At 35.1% G+C, this 21,909-nt stretch overlaps 1 protein-coding gene across 1 annotated transcript in view; it reads right to left on the bottom strand.

Annotated features, from left to right (window-relative positions):
• Nucleotides 1-21,909, bottom strand: part of ADAMTS19 (ADAM metallopeptidase with thrombospondin type 1 motif 19) — a 298,785-nt gene that overhangs the window by 183,176 nt on the left and 93,700 nt on the right. The window contains exon 7 of the mRNA XM_057540882.1: nucleotides 14,337-14,380. Coding sequence (XP_057396865.1) covers nucleotides 14,337-14,380 — 44 coding nt within the window. The remainder of the gene's footprint in view (nucleotides 1-14,336; nucleotides 14,381-21,909) is intronic.

Raw genomic sequence — 21,909 nt, 5'->3', positions numbered from 1 at the left:
TTAAGATTTCTGAAATATGTACTTTTTAATGTATAATTTGTAATTCTGACTAATATGTAAAACTATGTCTCAAACATGTTCATTAATAATAGAGTGACGAGGGCTTCCCTGGTGGCGCAGCGGTTGGGAATCCGCCTGCCAATGCAGGGGACACGGGTTCGAGCCCTGGTCTGGGAGGATCCCACATGCCGCGGAGCGGCTAGGCCCGTGAGCCACAACTACTGAGCCTGCGTGTCTGGAGTCTGTGCTCCGCAACGAGAGAGGCCGCGATAATGAGAGGCCCGCGCACCGCGATGAAGAGTGGCCCCCCGCTTGCCGCAACTGGAGAAAGCCCTCGGGCAGAAACGAAGACCCAACACAGACATAAATAAATAAAATTAAAAATTAAAAATATTAAAAAAAAAAAATAATAGAGTGACGATACAGTTATTTTGCCTGGGGCATCCGTTTTATGCTTTTGTCCAAGCATAATTACTAATGATGCCTCCTTTAACTTTTCAAAGTGTCTTAGTGTGAATTATTACCAATAGATGAAATTACAGGCCTTTATATTGCAAAGCTAGAGTCATGCCCCGGCCCAGTCTGACTGCCTTGGGTTTTCTTATTTTCTTCGCTGGAGGCCCGAAGATTGGTTCATTTTCTTATATTCCAAGCTGGTACCACCCAATTTACCTCCTTTGACGCCAGTTTTCCCCACCCCATTTTTCCTGCTCCACAGGGCAAGTGTTCAGATCCATATCATATTAGTGTGCTTTTGTTCATCACTAATGAGACAAGGGAAAAGAAATATTACATGTGGAGAACTTGCAAAGATTATACGAATGTAGTAAACCCTTACAAAATCCTCTTGAAATGCTATCACTTTTCTACTGTCCCATTGGGTATGATAAGTGAAAATCTCTTTGAATCTCTCCCTTAACTTCTATTCTTTAACAAACATTTTCTTTTTTCTTATTCTGCTTTCCCACAGGGCCATAAACTGTATTTTCATCTAAGATGGCCTCATTTTCTTTCAGTTTATAAACCCCCAATTGATGTATAATAATATGCATCCTTTAGTCTGAATGCATTAGTTTCCTATTGCTGCATAACAAATTACTTAAGTAATGCAGTGACTGAAAGTAACCCCCATTTATTACTACACAGTTCTACAGGTCAGAAGTCTGGGACGGCTTAACTCTGCTGAGGGTCTCACAAGGCCAAAATCAAGACGTCATCCAGGCTGGACTCTTACCTAAAGGCTCTGGGGAAGTACTGGCTTCCAAACGCATTGAGGTTGCTGGCACAATTCAGTTCCTTGCCTCTGTTTTTTGAAGGGAGACTGTTAAGGTTAGATCTCCATATCTCAAGTTTAACTGAGGGACTGTAATTACATCTGCAAAATCCCTTCCAGCAGAGCAGTACCTAGATTAGTGATTGACTGAATAACCAGGGTACAGGAATCTTAGGAGTGTCATCTTTAGTATTCTGTCTACCACACTGAATATATTCCATTTGCATTTCTCAGAACATCTATATTAAAAACTGAGCAGCACTTCATGAAAACCTGTTTCACACAAACATGATGACTTGTGGGTACCCGAACCTGGCACTCGTTTATATAAGATTATTTATATTTAATGCTGATGCATTCTTTAAGATATTTGATAATCTCTAAATTATATGTCCCACTAGACTGAATGGGCAAGAACCCCCAATATCATCCCTAATAAGTGTATCTGAACTCCCTTGAAGACTTAATTACAGTACCAATTCATTTAGAAAGATTTATATAATAAAGGTTAACTTCATTGTTTGCCTAGCCCAAAGAATTACAAGTTTCAAAATATTGAACATTAAACTAATATGATTTTTTTGGTAGAAAAAATATAGTTCTAACCAAAAGGGTATTAAAGTAGAGAGATGATCTCAGTAATTTCTTTAAGTATTTTCAGTCTCTGAAATTCTCTGTTCTTTAAGTACCACAATGCAAGAGAAAATGCCATGACTGCTGTTTAATGAAAATTAAGCTACTTGACAGAAATTGGCTTGACCTCTTCTCCCTATCCAATAAAAATGGTTACTTCTGCTAAAATGTGGTTTGGAGAACATACTGGTGTTTGGAAAGGGAAGTGTCTGGAGAGTCTCACATGTACAGTGTTAACATAAAAGGGTTATTTAAGTATGTTTTAGTCTCTGAACATATTTCTTATTTGGCAGTTGCTTCATAGGTGGCCTGTATGCCTGTTTGACAATTTGCATGTACAGAAAATCAGAATTATTCAGAAGTGCACAGAAGAATAAACCATCATCCCAACCTGATGAAAGATAGAAGGTTTATTAATAATAATGAAGCAACAGAACGCAGGGAGAGTTAAAGCATCCCTGAATTGGAAATCTGGTGGTAAAGAATGCACAGCTTCTCCTATCAACATGTATTAAAAAATATTCATAGCTGGAAACTCATACTGATCCAACACATACCTTTGCCAGCTCTAAGTATCTACCAATTTTCTATACTATAAAGTCCTTAAAAGTTTTCGTGAAACACACACACACGTGAACAACGACTATCACCACTGATTATCAATCACTGCCAGGTTACGGCAGAATTTCACAGAGTGTTCTGCAGAATCCTGGGCTTCCGTAACACCTCTTCAGTGGGTCTCCTAAGATCTTTTGAAGAGACCCACAGAGTCAAAACTGTCAACATTTGCACTGATGGTGCAAAAGCAATGGGAGGTAAAACTGCCTTCACTGTCAGTCATTTTATTTTTCACTGATATTCACTCCCAGGGGGAAAATGGCAATTTCACTTTGATATGTCCTAGATGAAGCAGTAAAATGTATTAATTTTATTAAATTTGAACTCCTGAGTATATGTATTTTTTAATATTTTATGTAACAGAAAGGAAGCATGGATAAAGCATTTCTGCCACAGACTAAAATAACATGTCTCTAAGAAAAGTACTGTGAGATTGTTTGAGTTCTGAGCTGAACTCCTTGTGCTTTTCGTTGAACATCATTTTTACTTGAAAGAATGTCTGACAGACAAACAAAGGTTATTCAGATTTGAGAATGTGGCTGACACCCAAAAATGAACAAAGTGAATCTGTCACTCCAAGGAAACCAACTGATGGTAGGTTTGTTTTGTTTTTGTTTTTGCCAATAATAAAATTCAAGCTTTCAACTAAAATTAGAATATTGGGAAACTTTCATCTGCTACTGTACACTTGGAAGCTTCTCAAAACTTAAGGAATTTTTCTGATGAGACAGATGGTGATACTGACAAATATGATTTATATATATATATTGTATAGTGAAATGTGTCAACATATAGAAGATCTGCCTAATACAGTGAACCAATATTTTCCAACTGACCAATCAATGATTCTCTAAAATGCTATCCATAGTTAAAACATCCACTTAAAGTGTGAGATACACCAACAGATATTAATGTAACGGAGTATAAATGATTACTGATATGCATTCAGATTCTACATTGCTACAATCCACTAACCACTAAGACAATACCACTGAGTTTTAGTATACTTTCAATAAGAATATTCACAATAATCTGAAAATACTCATCCAATTTCCAACTACACATCTTTATGAGGTCAGATTTTCCTCATACACTTAAAGCAAAATAACAAATACCAACACCTTACATGCAGAAGCAGATATAAGATCCCTGCTGTCTTCTACGAGCCAGATATAAAGAGATTTGCAAAAATATAAAACAAATTCATGACTTCTCACTGCTGTTTGTTTTTAACACCAATTCTCCAAATCAGTGCCAGTGCGAGAAGTGGATTTATGTGACCAAGTGTAACTGTAGCATGTATAAGAATATATACAATAATGCTTTAAAAGTTTTTTCTTGGACTTCCACTTCTAGCATACAAATGCTGGAATAAAAATAGCAAAAAATCTTCTTAAATGCAAGGTTCTGTATACCAGTTAGGAAAATACTCCCATGAGCCTAAAGAAAAAGAAAAGAGAAATGCAGAGTTTGGAACTGGCACTAATGTGCTTGGCTGCCTGTGGGCACTTGCCAAACTAAAATCCAAAGGTATTCAGCTTTAGCCACCACACTGAGACAAAGACAGCACCTGTCATCCAAATTGGAAAGGAAGATGTAAAACTGTCCTTATTTGCAGATGACATGCTATTAGATACAGAAAATCCTAAAGACCTCATCAAAAAACTATTAGAACTAGTAAATGAATTCAGTAAAGTTGCAGGATACAAAATTAACATACAGAAATCTGTTTTATTTATATACACTAATAACAAACTATCAGAAAGAGAAATGAAGAAAACAATCCTATTTACAATCTCATCAGAAAGAATAAAATAACTAGAAGTAAATTTAACCAAAGAGGTGAAATATCTGTACTCTGAAAACTACAAGACATTGAGGAATGATATTGAAGATGACACAAACAAACGGAAAGATATACTGTGCTCATGGATTGGAAGAATATTATTAAAATGTCCACACTACCCAAAGCAATCTACAGAGTTAATGGAATCCCTATCAAAATGCCCATAGCATTTTTCACAGAACTAGAACAAACAATCCGAAAATTTATATGAAACCACTAAAGACCCTGGATAGCCACAGCAATCTTAAGAAAGAAGAACAAAGCTGGAGGTATCACACGGCCTGATTTCAAACTATATTACAAAGGTATAGTAATCAAGAGTATGGTACTGGCATAAAAACAGATATATAGATCAATGAAACAGAATAGAGAGCCCAGGTAGATCACATTAAAAGGAGTTCAGACTGATAGCTGATTTCTCAACAGCAACAATGGATGCCAGAAGGCAGGTGAACTAGATCTACGATGTGCTGAAACAAAACAAAACAATGTACCCAGAATATTAGGCTTCTACAGTCAGTTAAAATACCTCTCAAGAATGAGAATGAAATTAAAACATTTTAAGACTAACAAAACTTTAAAGGCTTGCGACCAGCACATCTTTCCTAAAGGAAATTCTAATTCTAATATCATTTCAGTCAGCAAGAGAAAATGGTCAGAAGAAAGATCTGAGTTGTAAGAAAGAATGACAAACTAATAAAATTATAAATATGTGAGCAAGGCTAATTAAGCACTGTCTACAGAAAACCATAACAACATCTTGTGAGTTTTAAAAATTAAATGAAATTCTTAAAAATGATAATACCTTACAATCAAGGCAGGGTGTGTGAAGTGTTCTAAGCACCATGTATTCCTGAGAGAGAAACAAGCTTAACTTTAGACTTCGATAACTTATGTTTGCATGTTTACATTTCTACGGTAAATGTATCTTCTCAGGCTCACCTGCTGAATTCTCATCCTCTAACTGAAAATGAAAATGTTGAAATTCTTCAAAGTTTGAGGCTTTATACCTTATCACCTCTATGCTCTCCCACCAGGTGATATTTTCCAGTTAAACACGACACATACACACTGTGGTTTCTTCATTCATCAAACACTGATCAATTAATGTACTCTTGATTGATGACTACTAATGTTCTGTTACATGTCTTTAGTGCACATAGGATTATCTTAGGTATATGCTTAAGAATGGAATTAATGGTCACAGGTTATATATATGCCAGTTTTAGTAGATACTGCCAAAAGTTTTCTAGAGTGGTTATACCAATTTATGTTCCTTCCAGAAGCATAAAAGTGTTCCATAGATTCACATTCTTTCCGCCACTTGATAATGTCAGACTTTTAATTTTATCAGTCTCATTGGTAGAAATCTTTTAATCTGAATGTGTATTTCCCTTATTACTAATGAGGTTGATATCTTTTCGTTTTAAAAAAATTCACCCTTGATGTATTCTCTTCTAAAAATGGTGGTTAACGTTTTTGCCCTACATTAGTACCCCCCTTATCCATCAGGGATATGTTCTAGACACCCAGTGGATGCCTGAAATCACAAACAGTACCAAACCCTATATATACTATGTTTTTCCCTATACATATGTACCTATGATAAGGTTTAATTTATAAATTAGGCACTGTAACACATTAACAATAATAAGAACAATTATAACAATACCCTGTAATAAAACTTATGAACATGTGATCTCTCTCTCTCTCAAACATCTCATTGCACAAATTTAATGCGTTTTCCATCTTAACTAAGCTTTTATTATGCTCTGTGGCCATAACTTTAGCAGTTTGAGGTGCGACAGCAAAACAAGTATGAATTTCTTTTTCCTTCTTCACAATTTCATGGATACAAGACTTGTTCTTACTGGAGATCTTAGCAACCTCAGCATATGATTTCTTTCTGTTCTTATCAAGTCCAGAACTTTCACCTTTTCACTTAAAGGAAGCACTTAATGGCTTCTCTTTGGCATATCCATATTGGCAGCATCACAACTCTTGTGCTTTGGGGTCGGTTATTAAGTGAAATGAGGGTTACTTGAACACAGGCACCACAATACTTCAGCAGTCGACCTGATAACCAAGCTGGCTAATAAGTGGCTAACACTGGAGGAAGGAATGATTGAGGTCCCAGGTGGGACAGAACAAGGTGGTGGGAGATTTCATCACGCTACTCAGAATGGTGTGCAGTTTGAAACTTCCAAATTGTTTATTTCTGATATTTTCCATTTATTATTTCAGACCTTGGATGACTGAAGTAACTGAAACCGCAGAAAGCGAAACCTCGGATAAGGGGGACACTGTATTTAGCATGTCTATCTCCTTGTTTATTTCTTACTGATTTAGGGAAGTTGGGTTTTGTTTTGTTTTTTTAATTTATTTTTGGCTGTGTTGGGTCTTTGTAGCTGCGTACGGGCTTTCTCCAGTTGCGGTGAGCAGGGGCTACTCTTTGTTGTGGTGCCCGGGCTTCTCATTGCGGTGGCTTCTCTTGTTGCAGAGCACCGGCTCTATAGTGTGTGGGTTTCAGTAGTTGTGGTGCACGGGCTCAGCAGTTGTGGCTCGCAGGCTCAGTAGTTGTAGTTCACAGGCTCTAGAGCGCAGGTTCAGTAGTTGTGGCACACAGGCTTATTTGCTCTGCGGCATGTGGGATCTTCCCGGACCAGGGCTCGAATCCGTGTCCCCTGCATTGGCAGGCAGATTCTTAACAACTGCGCCACCAGAGAAGTCCCAGAGAAGTTGTTTTTATACTCTGGGTTCTGATACTTTGTTGGTTACATGTGTTGCAATTATTATAGAACACTAATTCCAAGATTCACATTATTTCACATTGTGATACATCTTAAAATAATGTCTTACAATTAGAATTCATCATATTTTTTCTTTAGAAAAAAGAAACGTAAAATAATGGCATATCTTAAAATTAATGACAATGAAGGCACCTTAAAAAAATCCATGAGATATGGTGTGTTCTCCCTGAGAGAAGCTTGGTTTCTTCCTCTACTGTCAATATGATATCTTATGATAGAACTTTTCAATATAAATATGGTTGAATTCATTAAGCATTTCCTTCATGATTAACATTTTTGTGTCCTTTTTCAGAAATTTGTCTCTACCTCAAAAATAAAATTATATTTTTATATTTTCTTTTCTAAATTAAAAAAATTTAAACCATATGGAATTCGTTTCAACTTTTTTCCATCCGAATGTCTATCTTAATATCATGTTCCTCCTTTTCCAGTGTTCATTTCCCAAATATGTGCAACTGCATTGTCCTATTTATTATAGACCATATCTTGATACCTAATAGAGAAGATTTCCTCTCCATATTCTTTCTTCACTAGTCTCTTGGCAATTCTTAGGCCTATGCTCCTCCATATAACATTTAGAATCAGCCTTTCAATTTTCCTCCAAAATTCGTTAAAATTTTTAAAGAAATATGTTGTAGCAACAGATCAATTTAAGGGAAATAGATATTTGCATCATCTTTAGTCTTTCAGACCGTAAATACACTTTATCTTTTCATTGAGTCAGGTCTTCTTCACTGAATTTCAAGATAGCTCAATAATTTTCTCCATATGTTTTAGATATTTGTTATTATATTATATATTCCAAATAATTTTATTTTTTGTGTATTTTTTAATATATTTCAAAGAATTTTTAAATAAAATATGTCACTGCCAATTGCTGGCATATAAAATGCCATTGGTTATTCAATATTGATTTGCTATCTAACCACCTAACTCTTCCATTAATTTAAACAATTAATTCCATATTCTCTATTTTTTTCAATGTAGACAATCATAACGTCCACATCATTTTAAGGCCTAAAAGTTCCAATGCACCATTGAACAGAAATAGTGAAAATAGAGTCCTGTCCTTGTTTCTGATTTCAAAAGGGAGCTTTTAATGCTCCACTATTTAAAAAAATACATTCATATATTTTTTGTAAATATCTTTAACCCGGTTAATAAAGTTCCTACTTTGTCCTATTTTGCCAAGAGTTTTGAATTATTGCCTGAAAGATATTTTCTTTATCCATTGTGATGATCATATGGTTTTTATCTTTAATTGGATTACAGAGTTACATTTTAAGATTTTCTAATGTTAAACTACCCCTGTATTTCCAGAATAAATCTCAAATAAAATAACCCTACTTGGTTATTTAAAAAATACATTGTGAGATAATATCTGCTAATATTTGATTTAGAATTCTTTCTTTTATTTCCTGAGTGAGAATGGCTTATTATTTTTCCTTCTTACACTGTCTGCTTTAGAATATGGTAAGAAATTTATATGGTTTGAATTCACCTTTTTCTATTCTCTAAAATAGCTTGTATAATATTGGAATGATCTGTTTTCTGGAATTTTAGTAGAAATCATCTGTGAAGTCATCAGGGTTTGGCATTTTCTTGGAAAGATTTTAAAGGACTGATTAGATTTCGTAGATTGTTACTGGATGATATAGGTTCTTTTTTGGTCTAGTCTCTCAGCTAGAAATGGCCAACTGTAATTAATCATGTTTGTTAGCATAGCCCCAGTTCGTTGCTCCTTATATATATTTATATAACAGATCCAAATTTTAGTGTTTTATCTAATCCCAAACCCTTCACCAGTTCTTAAAACTATTGAGACAGAATTTTTGAAGCCACAGTCTAAAGATTTAAGAATACCATGTTTCCTTACTCCTTCTCCGTAAGTTATGGGAGGGAGTAATTAATTATTGGAAAGTATATTTCTTTTCTATGGTTGCTGTTATCAAAAATATCACAAATTTAGTGGCTTAAAGCACCCAAACTTGTTATCTTACAATTCTCTACATTAGAAGTTTGACCCAGATCCCACTGGCTAAAATCAATGTATCATGAGGCTGCCTGTGCTCCCTCTGAAAGCTCTAGTGGAGAATCTGTTTCCTTGCTTTTTCCATGTTCTAGATATTTCTTCACCTGGGGCTCCCTGACTCCATCCTCAAAACCAGTAATGACAAGTTGAATCCTTCTCACATCACATCTCTCTGTGCCTTTCTTCAGTAATCATATCTCTCTCCAGCTCTGAGCTTTTCTGCCTCCCTCTCCCCCTTTTGAGGATGCTTGTGATTACATTGGGCATACCAGACTTCCTAGGATAATCTCCCTATTTTAAAGTCAGTTGACTAGGAGCCTTAGTTCCACCTGCAAACTTCATTTCTCTTTGCTATGTAACCTAACATATTCCCAGGTTCCAGGTCCATTAGGACATGAACATCTTCGGGGACCATTATTCTGCCTGCCACAGAAAGTAAGGCAACTTCACTAGCAATACCAGTAGTAATAGTTGGGACTTGCATCTGGAATTATACTTTATTTCTCTTTCAATTTAAGGATAGCACCATAGTTCATCCAAACCTAAGGTTTAAAAACTTTGACTGAAACTATGACACAATTCTAATAGGCCACTGATTAAAAAATTAATCTCAATTTCAGGAATGTTAAAAGGTGAACACACATATGTTTGAGAATTGATATTTTGCTGATTAAAACATTTAATAGCATTTTTTTCATCCCAGTATCTATATACCTACCTACTAATCTGCCTAACTAAAACAACAGGAAAGAATGTGCTTGAGGAGGTAGTAAAACAACTTTTACTTTTTACCCTCTAAACAGCTTTTCAAACATAAGCTTAATAAATAAGTATAACTTATCAACTGAAACATTTATTTATTATAATCCATAGCACTGATACAGCCCGGCTCATTTAAAATGCACATATCTTTTGCATCAGTAAACAAGCAAAATATCCTATTGTTTCAAATTTTAAATGCTGGTAAGTAAAGGTACTTCCAAGCTTATATTTGCTATTTCTTTATATACTTTAATATACACAATTTTATTCTAAAACTTCATTCAAAGATATTTTTCTCACCTTCAGATTTCTAGTTGTATTGTCCTCGATTAACAAATGCATCATATTATAAAGGAAAGCTGCCTCTCATTATAGTAAGATCTGAGGCAGAGGTTAGCACCATGTGGCATTTACTAACAGTGATGCTGGACAAATGTGCAACTTCTCTGCAGGGAGTAAAAGGATGTGATAGAAACTAGTGCCTACTGAGTGCCAATTAAAAACTCTCTGCCTTTTTGAGGTCAATAACATAGGCTCTATTTTATAGGTGAGCAATTCAAACTTTCAAGGTGTTAAATAATGTGTCCACATTCATGTAGGTAATAAATAGCAGAGCACTGATTTAAATCTAGATGTCTGACTTCAAAATTGATGTTCTGCTCTGTTTCAGCGTTTCCTTCATCTGTAAAGCAGTAATGATAACAAAACTAGAGAGTTTCAGAAAATAAATGAGAAAATGTCCATGAAAGTGTTGCTCAAGTTACAATGCGCAGTATAAGTATTACATTGCTTTTAAAATATAGGCATTTTTCTCCATTTACAATTCAAATTAATAACCTAAATTCAAAGCTTTTAACTGCTGTCTTTCCCCTCTCACTACACGTAGGAGAGTAGAGGAAATTTTCATGGTAAAGTAACCATTCAGGCCCATATTATCCAAACTAATAAATACTAAATCCACTTCTTTCCTCTCTCCTTCCTCTCTTTCAGTATTTTCACTATAGTATCCAACGTGAAATGGACTGACTTCACGTCAGAAATAGATAAAAGAAGAAAGAAGGGATACATGAACTTAAGCATCTGACAAAAAAACAACCCATAATATTACATGAGGAGATTTAAAAATGTGTGTCAATAGATATTCAATTGATTTAAGCTCTAAATCTCTTCTGTTTTGTTATGCTAGAGACTGAGAGCTGTTAAGATGACCAGTAGGCTACACATGCTTATTTAATTTGGGGGACAAATCACAGAGCAGTTTATCAGCACTCTCCTAATAAGAGTGGATATTATTAATATTGCCCCATATTCTTCTTCTCTTATAAAAGAGTATATGAGTATCAGGGAAGATCTATGCCTTAGGCTGCAAGCTACAGAAATGAAAACTTTAAATTGGCTTAAATAATAAGGATATTTATTGGCTTACACATTCAGAAGCCTAAAGGTTAGACTGGGTCCAAGGTGTGGAAGATGCCGTAATTCAACAATGTCACTGAGGATAAAGGCACCCTGCATCTCTCCATTCTGCAGTGTATGAATTCAGGTTCATCTGAAGGCTAGTTTCTTTTGTGATTATAGTAATCATGGTTGCATCCTTCCTTGTTTACACGCAGTGGGGACAGACATGACCAAGCTTCAACCATGAAAAATGTTTCTTTCTTCAGCTTCACAAGGCAGACATAGGTTACAGGTCGCATGTCCCAACCATAGCAATGCCATATGCTGACTGGTTTAGGCCTGAGGTCCTGAAACGATCCCTTTGATAGGCCTGGACGAATCATGACCTACCTGTAGAGGAGTATCCTTTTCTACCTGGCATCACGGCTGCACAGTGGTGGATGCATGAGTGATAGGGTGGCAACCGCCATGCCCATTTCACACAAATGTCTTTATAAATCTTACCAATGTGTTATGTCTCTAGGCATAAGCACGGTTCGTGTGAAAAGAAGATTTTTTTTGTGGGGACAGGGATTGGGATAAAGAGACTACTCTTCTGATTTGGTTGTTAGAGGTTTTCATTTAATGTCCCCTAAAGAAATATCTCAGATTTTTACTCTGCTCAAGACTAAATATGAAAAAAGACGCTTGTCTCATATTTGGGATGAGAAAAAGAAATGCCACAAGATACAGAGGGGAAAACTAGGATTTAGTGATGCCAGAGAAGACCTTGAGAATCTAAGCACTCAGAAACACAGAGAGATCTCAGAAAGGGCATTGGACCTTCCACATCCTATGCTATAATATTTTTTTTTTTTAATTTTATAGCTACTTTATTTATTTATTTATTTATTTATTTTTGGCTGTGTTGGGTCTTCGGTTCGTGCGAGGGCTTTCTCTGGTTATGGCAAGTGGGGGCCGCTCTTCATCGCGGTGCGCGGGCCTTTCACTATCGCGGCCCCTCCCGTTGCGGGGCACAGGCTCCAGACGCGCAGGCTCAGTAGCTGTGGCTCACGGGCCCAGCTGCTCCGTGGCATGTGGGATCTTCCCAGACCAGGGCTCGAACCCGTGTCCCCTGCATTAGCAGGCAGATTCTCAACCACTGCGCCACCAGGGAAGCCCCTATAATATTTTTTATAATATAAAAACTAGTTTTTATCAAGCTCTTAATGGACAAGATGAACAGAGCTGGGGACAGATTACATCACTTTGCTACCGAACCATACATATTCTAATTATACTAATAATTCCAAATATACCAAGCTACCTCATTATTCAAATATGCTTCAACCCAGAAAATGTTTCACAGCATGAATATGCATGCTATTTCCAATTAGCAGATTTAGCAAGATATAAAACATAGTCACAGTCAAAAAGAAATTGGTTCGCCTCACATTAGTAACTGCTTTCTTAGTCCACGAGTCCATGCTGTAAAGAGGTGGTGAGAGTCCATAGTTATGGAAGATACTGCCCGAGTTGCTGATTTCTCTCAGATGCCCTACTAAGGCAAGAAGTTGATCTGTCTATATTAAGAGAAGGCTTTAGGGGCAACATAGTTGTTTAAGTAGAGGAAAAGGTAATTATTTTGAGACAAGCTTTATTGGTAATCAAATGCTTCCATGGTTAGGTTGATTAAAGCTATATATCAAGATTTAATTTCTGAAGATTCAGGCAAGAAGACAACAAAACTGCAGGAAGCAAGTTAGTTAACATTAGGAAGATCATCCCTAAATCAATTCAGCTTTTCCTTAGGTGTCCAGCTCATTTCATTCTTACAGTCCCTTCTAAATCAAACATTCCTTTGATTCCATCATCATCTGCTTCATACTATTATAACTATTTTCCACTTATTATCTCAGATTTAGTCATCTGAGGAGGCTGGTGAGAACGTAAGTTAACAGAACTAGTTAGAATTACTTTTTTAAGCACCAATGGTACTTAATTTATTCTGTTTTTGCCACTTTTTTATTGTTCGCCTCACAAGGAATAAATGACACCTCAACGATGGTTAAGTTAAAATACTCACTACACTATAGTAATGAACCCCACATGACACATCAAAACCAGATCATGACTCTTAACTGCACCTTACCAATAACCCAATACTAATACCTTATTAAAACTATACAGGGACTTCCCTGGTGGTCCAGTGGTTAAGACTCCATGCTTCCAGTGCAGGGGGCACGGGTTCAATCCCTGGTTGGGGAACTAAGATCCCACATGCCGCGCAGCGCGGCCCAAAAATAAAAAAACAAAAGACACTATACATATATATAGTGTCTTAAGACTAAACATATATATAAACAGTTATATAATTTTATCTATCTACAGTTTTAGCTATCTATCTTTTTAGATAGGTAAATTTATATACGTGCATTTATATTAGCATTAATGTGGCATTTTCTCAAAATTAAGAACAGTGGTTCATGGATTCTACTGGCTACATGGTTGCATTTTAGGGATTTTAGATATCCAGGACAAAATATAGAAAATTTGCTACTTCATGTACAGAAAATCCTCATTTGTCGGGCAAATTAGATGGACTTTCTTTCACAGTCTGCAAAGAACTTCAAATGTATAACTCAAAAACAAATCCATTAGCCTGAAAAAGGTCAATCCTACTGACATTAACATATTGTGCCTCAGTTTATGAATAATAATGTAATTTTATTGAATCCATGGGTATATTTCTGGGGGAAATATATAGTACATACATGTACTATATATATAGTACATACACGTCTTCAGGCTGTTTCATTAATAACTGAAGTGGTGACAAACATATAGGTTGAAAATATATATCACTGACATTCTAAAAGTGTTTCATTCAAACTAGCACTTTCAAATAATTTTCTATATTTAAACAAATGGTGTTCAAGTTCCCCAGGTCTCCTCCAAACTGTAAAAATTTTTATGTACACTTACCAACAGTATCACATGGTTCATCTTTGTGTACACAGAAATCTTTCCTAGAAAGAAAAATAGAAAATATTGTTTCTTCCACAGAGTATGTGACTCATTTTTAATAGTTATAATGAATAATTGACCCGTACTCTTTATCTCCAAGAATTTAATAAAACTGAAAATAAGATTAACTAATTTTTAATTCAATTTTTAAGAAAATATGAGAATTAAATTGTTATGATAATTTTTACCTGATACAATCCTGAAACATTGTGTCCTATTTCATATACAATATTTCATAAAAATTCCATCTTGTTTTGAATTTTATAGTATTTCATTTTTTTATTACAAGAAAAATATCTGGTGTAGGGACATGGTTTTCTGTTTGAAAAATACTGTTAAGATCCCTACTTCACATGACATAAAAATAATTTCCAGATTGAAGATTTAAATGTAAGAAATACAATTTAAAACAACATAACATTTTATATCTTAAGATTGGCAACAGACTGATAATTTTAATAAAGGCATGAGGAAATTAGTATTTTTACATAGGTGGGATATTACCGTGAAGAAACTTCTATAATTTTCTCTTTATTTAACTACCATATCTTGGAGAGCATTCCCTAACTAGTTATGAGCTTTAAAGGGAAACTATATGAAAGCAGAACTTTTTATCTACCTTTTACTAGCTTTGTGACCTTAGGGAATTTACTTAACCTTCTTGTGCCTCAGTCACTTCACCTAAAAAATAGAGGTAATAATGATATCTATTTACCACATAGATTTATTGTACAGCTTAGATGAGTTAACATGTATAAAACATTTAAAACATAGGTTTTCTGTGTGGTTTGAATGAGTTAACACATACAAGGCATTTAAAACAATGCCAGGCACATAGAAAGCTCTCAAGTCAGTTGATGTTTTTGCTGTTTTTTTGTTGTTGCTGTTGTTTCTATTCCTGTGCCATAATTTAAGCAATTTCCTAGTCATGAGCATTTAGGTTCTATAGAATTTTTACTATTACAAACAATACAACAATTTGTGTGTGAAGGAGAAAGGAAAAAACTATTTTTATTCCTCTATTATAGCCATCTGAATGCCATTCCGAAATGAAAAATAACTTTAATTTTTAAAATTTTATTTTATTTATTTATTTATTTATGGCTACATTGGGTCTTCGTTGCTGCGCACGGGCTTTCTCTAGTTGCGGCGTGTGGTCTTCTCATTGCGGTGGCTTCTCTTGTTGTGGAGCACGGGCTCTAGGCGCACGGGCTTTAGTAGTTGTGGCTCTCAGGCTCAGTAGTTGTGGCTCGTGGGCTCTAGAGCGCAGGCTCAGCAATTGTGGCACACGGGCTTAGTTGCTCCGCGGCATGTGGGATCTTCCCAGACCAGGGCTCGAACCCGTGTCCCCTGCATTGGCAGGCGGATTCTTAACCACTGCGCCACCAGGGAAGCCCCGAAAAATAACTTTAAAAATTAAGTGTAACACTCCTTTCAATGTCCCCAGTGACATCTACATTGGTAATTACAATGGTTAGTTTTCAATTCATATCTTGCTTGGCTCATCCAGCAGAATCCATGACTCTATGCATAGTTTTATAAATATTCTGTGCATGTTTAAAATGTATATTCTCTAATAGTTTGGAGCAAAGCTATACATGTTCATTAGATCTAGCTATAACAAGCTCTGATATACAGTTGCTCAATAGAATGAGAAATTTTGAATTTATTTTTGCATCTGCTACTAAGGAAGAGCTGTTAAAATTCCATTGTTATAAATTTGATGATGTTTCCCTGTGATCCTACTAATTTTTGCTGTTTATGTTGAAGCTCTCTCTAAATTTTTATTATTTATTTTGAATTATTGTTTATATTACTGTGTAAAACCCTACTCATCCCTTTTAATGTTTTCTGTGTTAAAGTCTATTGTATCTGACATTAACAAATATTAATATATTAGTAAAACATTAATATTTGCTTGGCATATATTTTCCTTTGTTTTACTTTCACCTTCATTTCCTCTAATTCTCTTATAAATAGCACATGACTAAAATTGTAAAACCTCATTATATATTATCTCTATAAGTGAATTTAATATTTTATAATTAACATATTTGGATTTTTCTATTTTTTGTGATTGCTATTTACCAAGTTATACCTTTGTCCTTTTCTTCTGTTTTTGTCTTTGTTCCTATGCAGTTTTATTTTCCACATTTTTCTGCTACTGTTTTGAAAAATAACATTAGATCGTGTTTGATCTACAGTTACTCCTACATTTTAAAGTACACTGTACTAGTTTTCTATTGCTGTTATAACAACTTCGACAAATTTAGCAGTTTAACACATCTTACAGTCTCCAAATCAGGAGTCTGAAATGGAACTTGCTGGGCTAAAACCAAGGTGTCAGCATGATTCTGTTCCTTCTGGAAGTTCTGGGTCAGTATCTGTTTCCTTGCCTTTTCCAGCTTGTAGAGGCTGCCTGGATTTCTTGACTCATAGTCCCCTTCCATCTTCAAAGCTGACAACTGCATCACTTTGACCTTTACTTTCATCACCACACTCTTTCTCCGACTTTCTTGCCTCCTTCTTTCCCAACACCCTGTGATTACATTAGGATCCCCTAGATAATTCCAGATAATCTCCCAATCTCAATAATCCTTAACAAAATCACACCTGCAAGGTCCCTTTTGCTGTATAACAGTCACAGGTTTTGTAGATTAGAACATGGACATAATTCTGTGTACTATATTCACTTGAGATGCTTCCAAGTTAAAAAGTATCTCTGGTCTCTTCTTGAAAAAGGCAAGGATATCAAACACTTTTAATCCAATCTCTTCCTTCAATCTTTCATGTTATTTTTATCTGACACTATAGAGGCATACCTCATTTTACTGTGCTTTGTTTTATTGTGCTTGGCAGATACTACATTTTTTGCAGATTGAAGGTTTGTGGCAACTCTGCATTGTGCAAGTCTGTCGGCGCCATTTCTTCCAACAGCATTTACTCAATTCATGTCTCTGTGTCACATTCTGGTAATTCTCACAATACTTCAAGCTTTTTTACTATCATTATATTTGTTATGGTCATCTGTGATAAATGATCTTTGATGTTACTACTATGACTCAGTGAAGGCCCAGAGGATGGTTAGCATTTTTAGCAATAAAGTATTTTTAAATTAAGGTATGTAAAATTTTTTAGACATAATGCTCTTGCACATTTAATAGACTATAGTATATTGTAAACATAACTCTTACGTGCACTGGGAAGCCAAAAAATTCATGTGACTAGCTTTATTGCAGTGGTCTGGAACCAAACCTACAATATCTCCAAGGCATTCCTGTAATTCCATCTCAATTTTTAAAATCTCAAGTTAGACAGTTTTTTCTAAACCATTAGTGCTCATTTAGATTTGCCTATATATTTGGCAATTTCTTTTCTCAGTAATCTCTGTATCATTACTTTCTAGAGAGATTGTTATTCTTTAAGTACATCCTTCAGTATCTCCTTCAGTGAGGACCTATGAATACTAAACTGTCCCAGACACTTTCCTTAATTCTCATTAGTTTGCATTCATTCGTAATGGAACAGTAGCTGACTGTAGAATTGTAGGTTGACTTTATCAGCCCTCAGCACATTGAAGATATTATTTCATTTTATTCTAGCATTTATAAAAATAGAAGTCTGCAATCACCTTGCTCTTCTTTCATTGATTTGGTTTCTGATTTTTTATTGGATGTAATTGACATGTAACATTGTTTCTGATTAATGTTAAGATTTCTTTTTGTCTTTGTAGTTCTGCAGTCCCGCTAAGATGTGTCTAGGTCCTGAGTTTTTTATTTATCTTCTTTGGTACTTGGTATGTCTTTCAATTTGAAGATCCACAAACATACAAACATTCTAACCATTATCTATTTATCTAATTCATCTCACATTCTCTCTACTCTCTTCTCCTAGAACTCCTTTAGGTACATGTTTGCTCTTCTCATTCTGATGTCAATAACTCTCAAGCACTCTTTTGTATTTCCATCTCTTAACCACTTTAGGCAGCCTTCTGGGAGAATCCTTCAGATCTATCATCCAATCCATTAGTGCTCTCTTCAGCTGCATCTACTCTGATCTTCAACTCTGAAATTGAGATATTTAAGTACATTTTTTATATGTTTTATTTTCCTCAATTTTCAAATCACCTTTTTCCAAAACACCTTTCTCTCACATTTTGAAATTTGTGTGTTTTTAATCATGTGAACATGTTTTTTTAATAATCTCTGTCAGTCTTTTAAAATATTCTTTTTCACGCTTCTTGGCTCTTACAGTGGGATATGTTGTCACTTTGTGTTTTGGAATCCTATTGTGAACTCATTTAGTTGTACTTTATTTGTGGTTGCCTTGTGAGGTCAAAGTTGAAAGAGGGCCCTTTCACAGCAGTTTTGCATATGCTTTCACTAATTGCTTCAATGTTGGATCATATTCATGGTAATGAATACCGAAAAGAGCCATTTTCTCCTAACGTGGGTTCATGGCTGAGATAGAAAGAATGCTTCCTGTTGACAACCTGTGCTTGCTTGCAAAGCTTTTATACCAGATCCAACTTTTATTAAGGGTGTAGGTACCCAGGGGTTCTGGCTGTATACAATCATTTCAGTTCCCACTTTGCAAAGCCACAAAGTTTTTTCTTCATGTGGGAGATAAACCCAGGAACCCAGATTTTTAAGTCCAACAGACTCCTACCAGGACAACTATCACATTACCTCAGAAGCTTACTGCATTTTTTTTTTTTTTTTTGCCAGAGCCCTCTTGTTTTTGGCTCATCTATGCATGTAAAAGGACTTTTATTATATTTTTTCTACAATTCCTAGATGTCAATGATGGGAACATTTTCTGATTATCTAGTCAGCTAGATTATCACATAATTAAAAGAAGAGAACACAAACTGTGACCTACCATATAGTAATTAAGCATACTGAAACATATTTGTTACTATTAGATCTTAATATACATAGGCCTTATTCTATTATTACATTTTATATGATGCAGCTACTTTTACCAAACTCTTTAAGAGACTGAACTCCCTCAGTAAGATGTTCACATTGACCTCAATTGATAAAGTACTTTTTCAAAGCTATCCTTCTACAAATAGGGATTACATTAGTTATAAATTATTGTAAAAATTAGTGATTAGCACAATATTGTCATATTTTTTCCATAAGGTTGGAGATGGAAAAAAATGTGTGGTTAGCCAAGGGTATGAATGAACTAGGGAGTGAAGTAATTTAACATCAATAATTAATTACTATAATTTTTTACTATTTCTTCAGGCAAATTTCTGACAAAGATGATTTCTATGAAACAGATATAGAAATCAACTCCTGATTACTAGAGTAAAGAGAAGAATGGTAAAGTCCAGATAAAGACGATAAAAATAACCTTAAATAATATGTTTTTAAGACAAGGGATGAAATGAATTTATTATAAACTTAATTCATTTAAATCACACCCAACAGTTAGGAATACATTTACCATTCTGCAGTTAAAAATAACAAAACAATACAAGTATGAGAGTTTATCACATGAATTGCTTCATAAATAATTACTTGAAGATTTATTATTCCTTTAGGTCTCTTAGCTAAGAACGCTTCTCCAGTATTTCACTAGGACTCAAGAAAGACAGAGACTCAGGCCCTTTTGTACATTATCCCTTCTCCCCTCCTTTCCTCACTTAACTCCACCTGTAAATATTTGGATTTGGTTTGTTGTAGTGGCCATGCTTTCTCCTGCCTCTCCTTTAATAATACATGTCAGAGATATCTTTGTTCTAGAGAAAGCCTACTGCAGAGACCTCTCATCTGACTGCAAGGAAGTGAGTCATCGCCCAAAATGCAATATATACAATGTAGTGTTACATTCTGCTGTCTACAGATTACTGTGTATTTCTAAACAAGATAAACAGTACATGTTTCCACTAATTTGTAAAAATTTTAATGTTTTTCTCAAATATGCTGTTATTTTTTATTCTGGTAAATCTATAAACTAGTTAATCCATCTTGGATAATTGAAAACTGGGGCTATTATCACTTGATACATTAATCTTCACTCTATACAAAATCTTTTCTTTTATATACAGAAGGTATATAATCCTATCAACGTTGCTTGCATATGCCTTAAAAAATCTACTGTCCCAACTGAATGAAAGAAAAAAAGTTTAATAGAAAAAAATAATCAGATTGCCCATCAGCACTGAAAGGTCTTAAAATTTATGCCTTTTTGGTAAAAAAGTATCTTTCTGAAAATACATGCAAAAATTAGAAGAACAACTCAAAAAAAGGAGGGAAGATGCACTCAAATTTTATCCCATATATGTAACCACTCAAGCTACCCTATCCTAAACTTCTAAGTGAAACTAGTGGATGGCATTGCCTTCAATATTCAAGGTACAAAACTGAAAACCTTAAGAATCTGGGCAAAACAGACTGCTCTTAATTAATCTTGTTCCCAGGATTATAATCAAAGGTTTTTTTTAAAAAGCTGAGTGATTCTTTGACAGCCACTGCAGTAGATTACCCTAACTATTGCCAACCCCCAGTATCTTTCCACTGGGAAACCTCCTTCAAATATGTCATATTTTCTGGTCACTGACTTCTAATCACAGAAATTGCACATATAACACCCCCTTCAATGCAAACACACATTTTCAGAGGATCTAAAGTAGACAGTATAGTAAGAGAATGTGAATGGCCCTGGATCATACAAACACAGGGGCAGAGATTTCTAATGTCTCCTTCTTCACTGTTTTTCTTGTTTCTCTTGTTGCTTGGTTCTTTAGTTCTTCCTTTGATTCTGAGTACTACACAGAATCTTCTCCACTTATCAAAAAAATCCAGAAAGAACCTCTTCTTGTGCTCAGTGTTGGTCTCTGTGGCTCAAAACCAATACCAAATGATAATGGAAAATATACCTCCTGGTCATGCAACATATTCAGAGTCTGAATATAATTATAGATGAAGAGGAATGGAAAAGGTCTGCTGACATTTTTGAAACAAGTAAAAGACCAGCTATATTTAGTCTTTCTCTGCATCAGATGATCTAGAAATCAAATTTATTACAAGGACACCAAGCCTAGTTGTATAGGTTGTACACTGCTTAATTCTAATGGTACATTTACATACACAACAACGTAAATGGCTCCCTCTACTGTTGTGTAGTGCACAAACTATACAATAGGATTCATTATGGGCTTCTTGCATGCCAAGCACTGGATAAGAAGAATATAAAGATAAATAAAAAAGGCTTCTACTCTGAAGGCAAAGAAGAGAATGACACACAATCACCTCTGTAAAATGTAAGGGGCCCAGGATCAGTGAGGAAGAAGCCTGGGGAATTGTATTAAATAATGGATAGTTCTATTTTGCAATTGCCTTTGCCAGCAAACAAATCGAGAGAGAAACACCCAAAACAGATGGTATTGAATAATATGGTAATGCAGAAAATTAAAGAACCACATAAAATCAAATCTTCACCTTAGGGCCAAGAATCACTGAGTGTAAAGTATATTCAGATGTAGAGGGAAAGGGATTTTTTTGTGCTTTTTATAAAT

Source organism: Balaenoptera acutorostrata, chromosome 2 (genome assembly GCF_949987535.1).
Source record: "Balaenoptera acutorostrata chromosome 2, mBalAcu1.1, whole genome shotgun sequence".
In the NCBI taxonomy this organism is placed as follows: domain Eukaryota; kingdom Metazoa; phylum Chordata; class Mammalia; order Artiodactyla; family Balaenopteridae; genus Balaenoptera; species Balaenoptera acutorostrata.
This window is presented reverse-complemented; position numbering and strand designations above follow the sequence as displayed.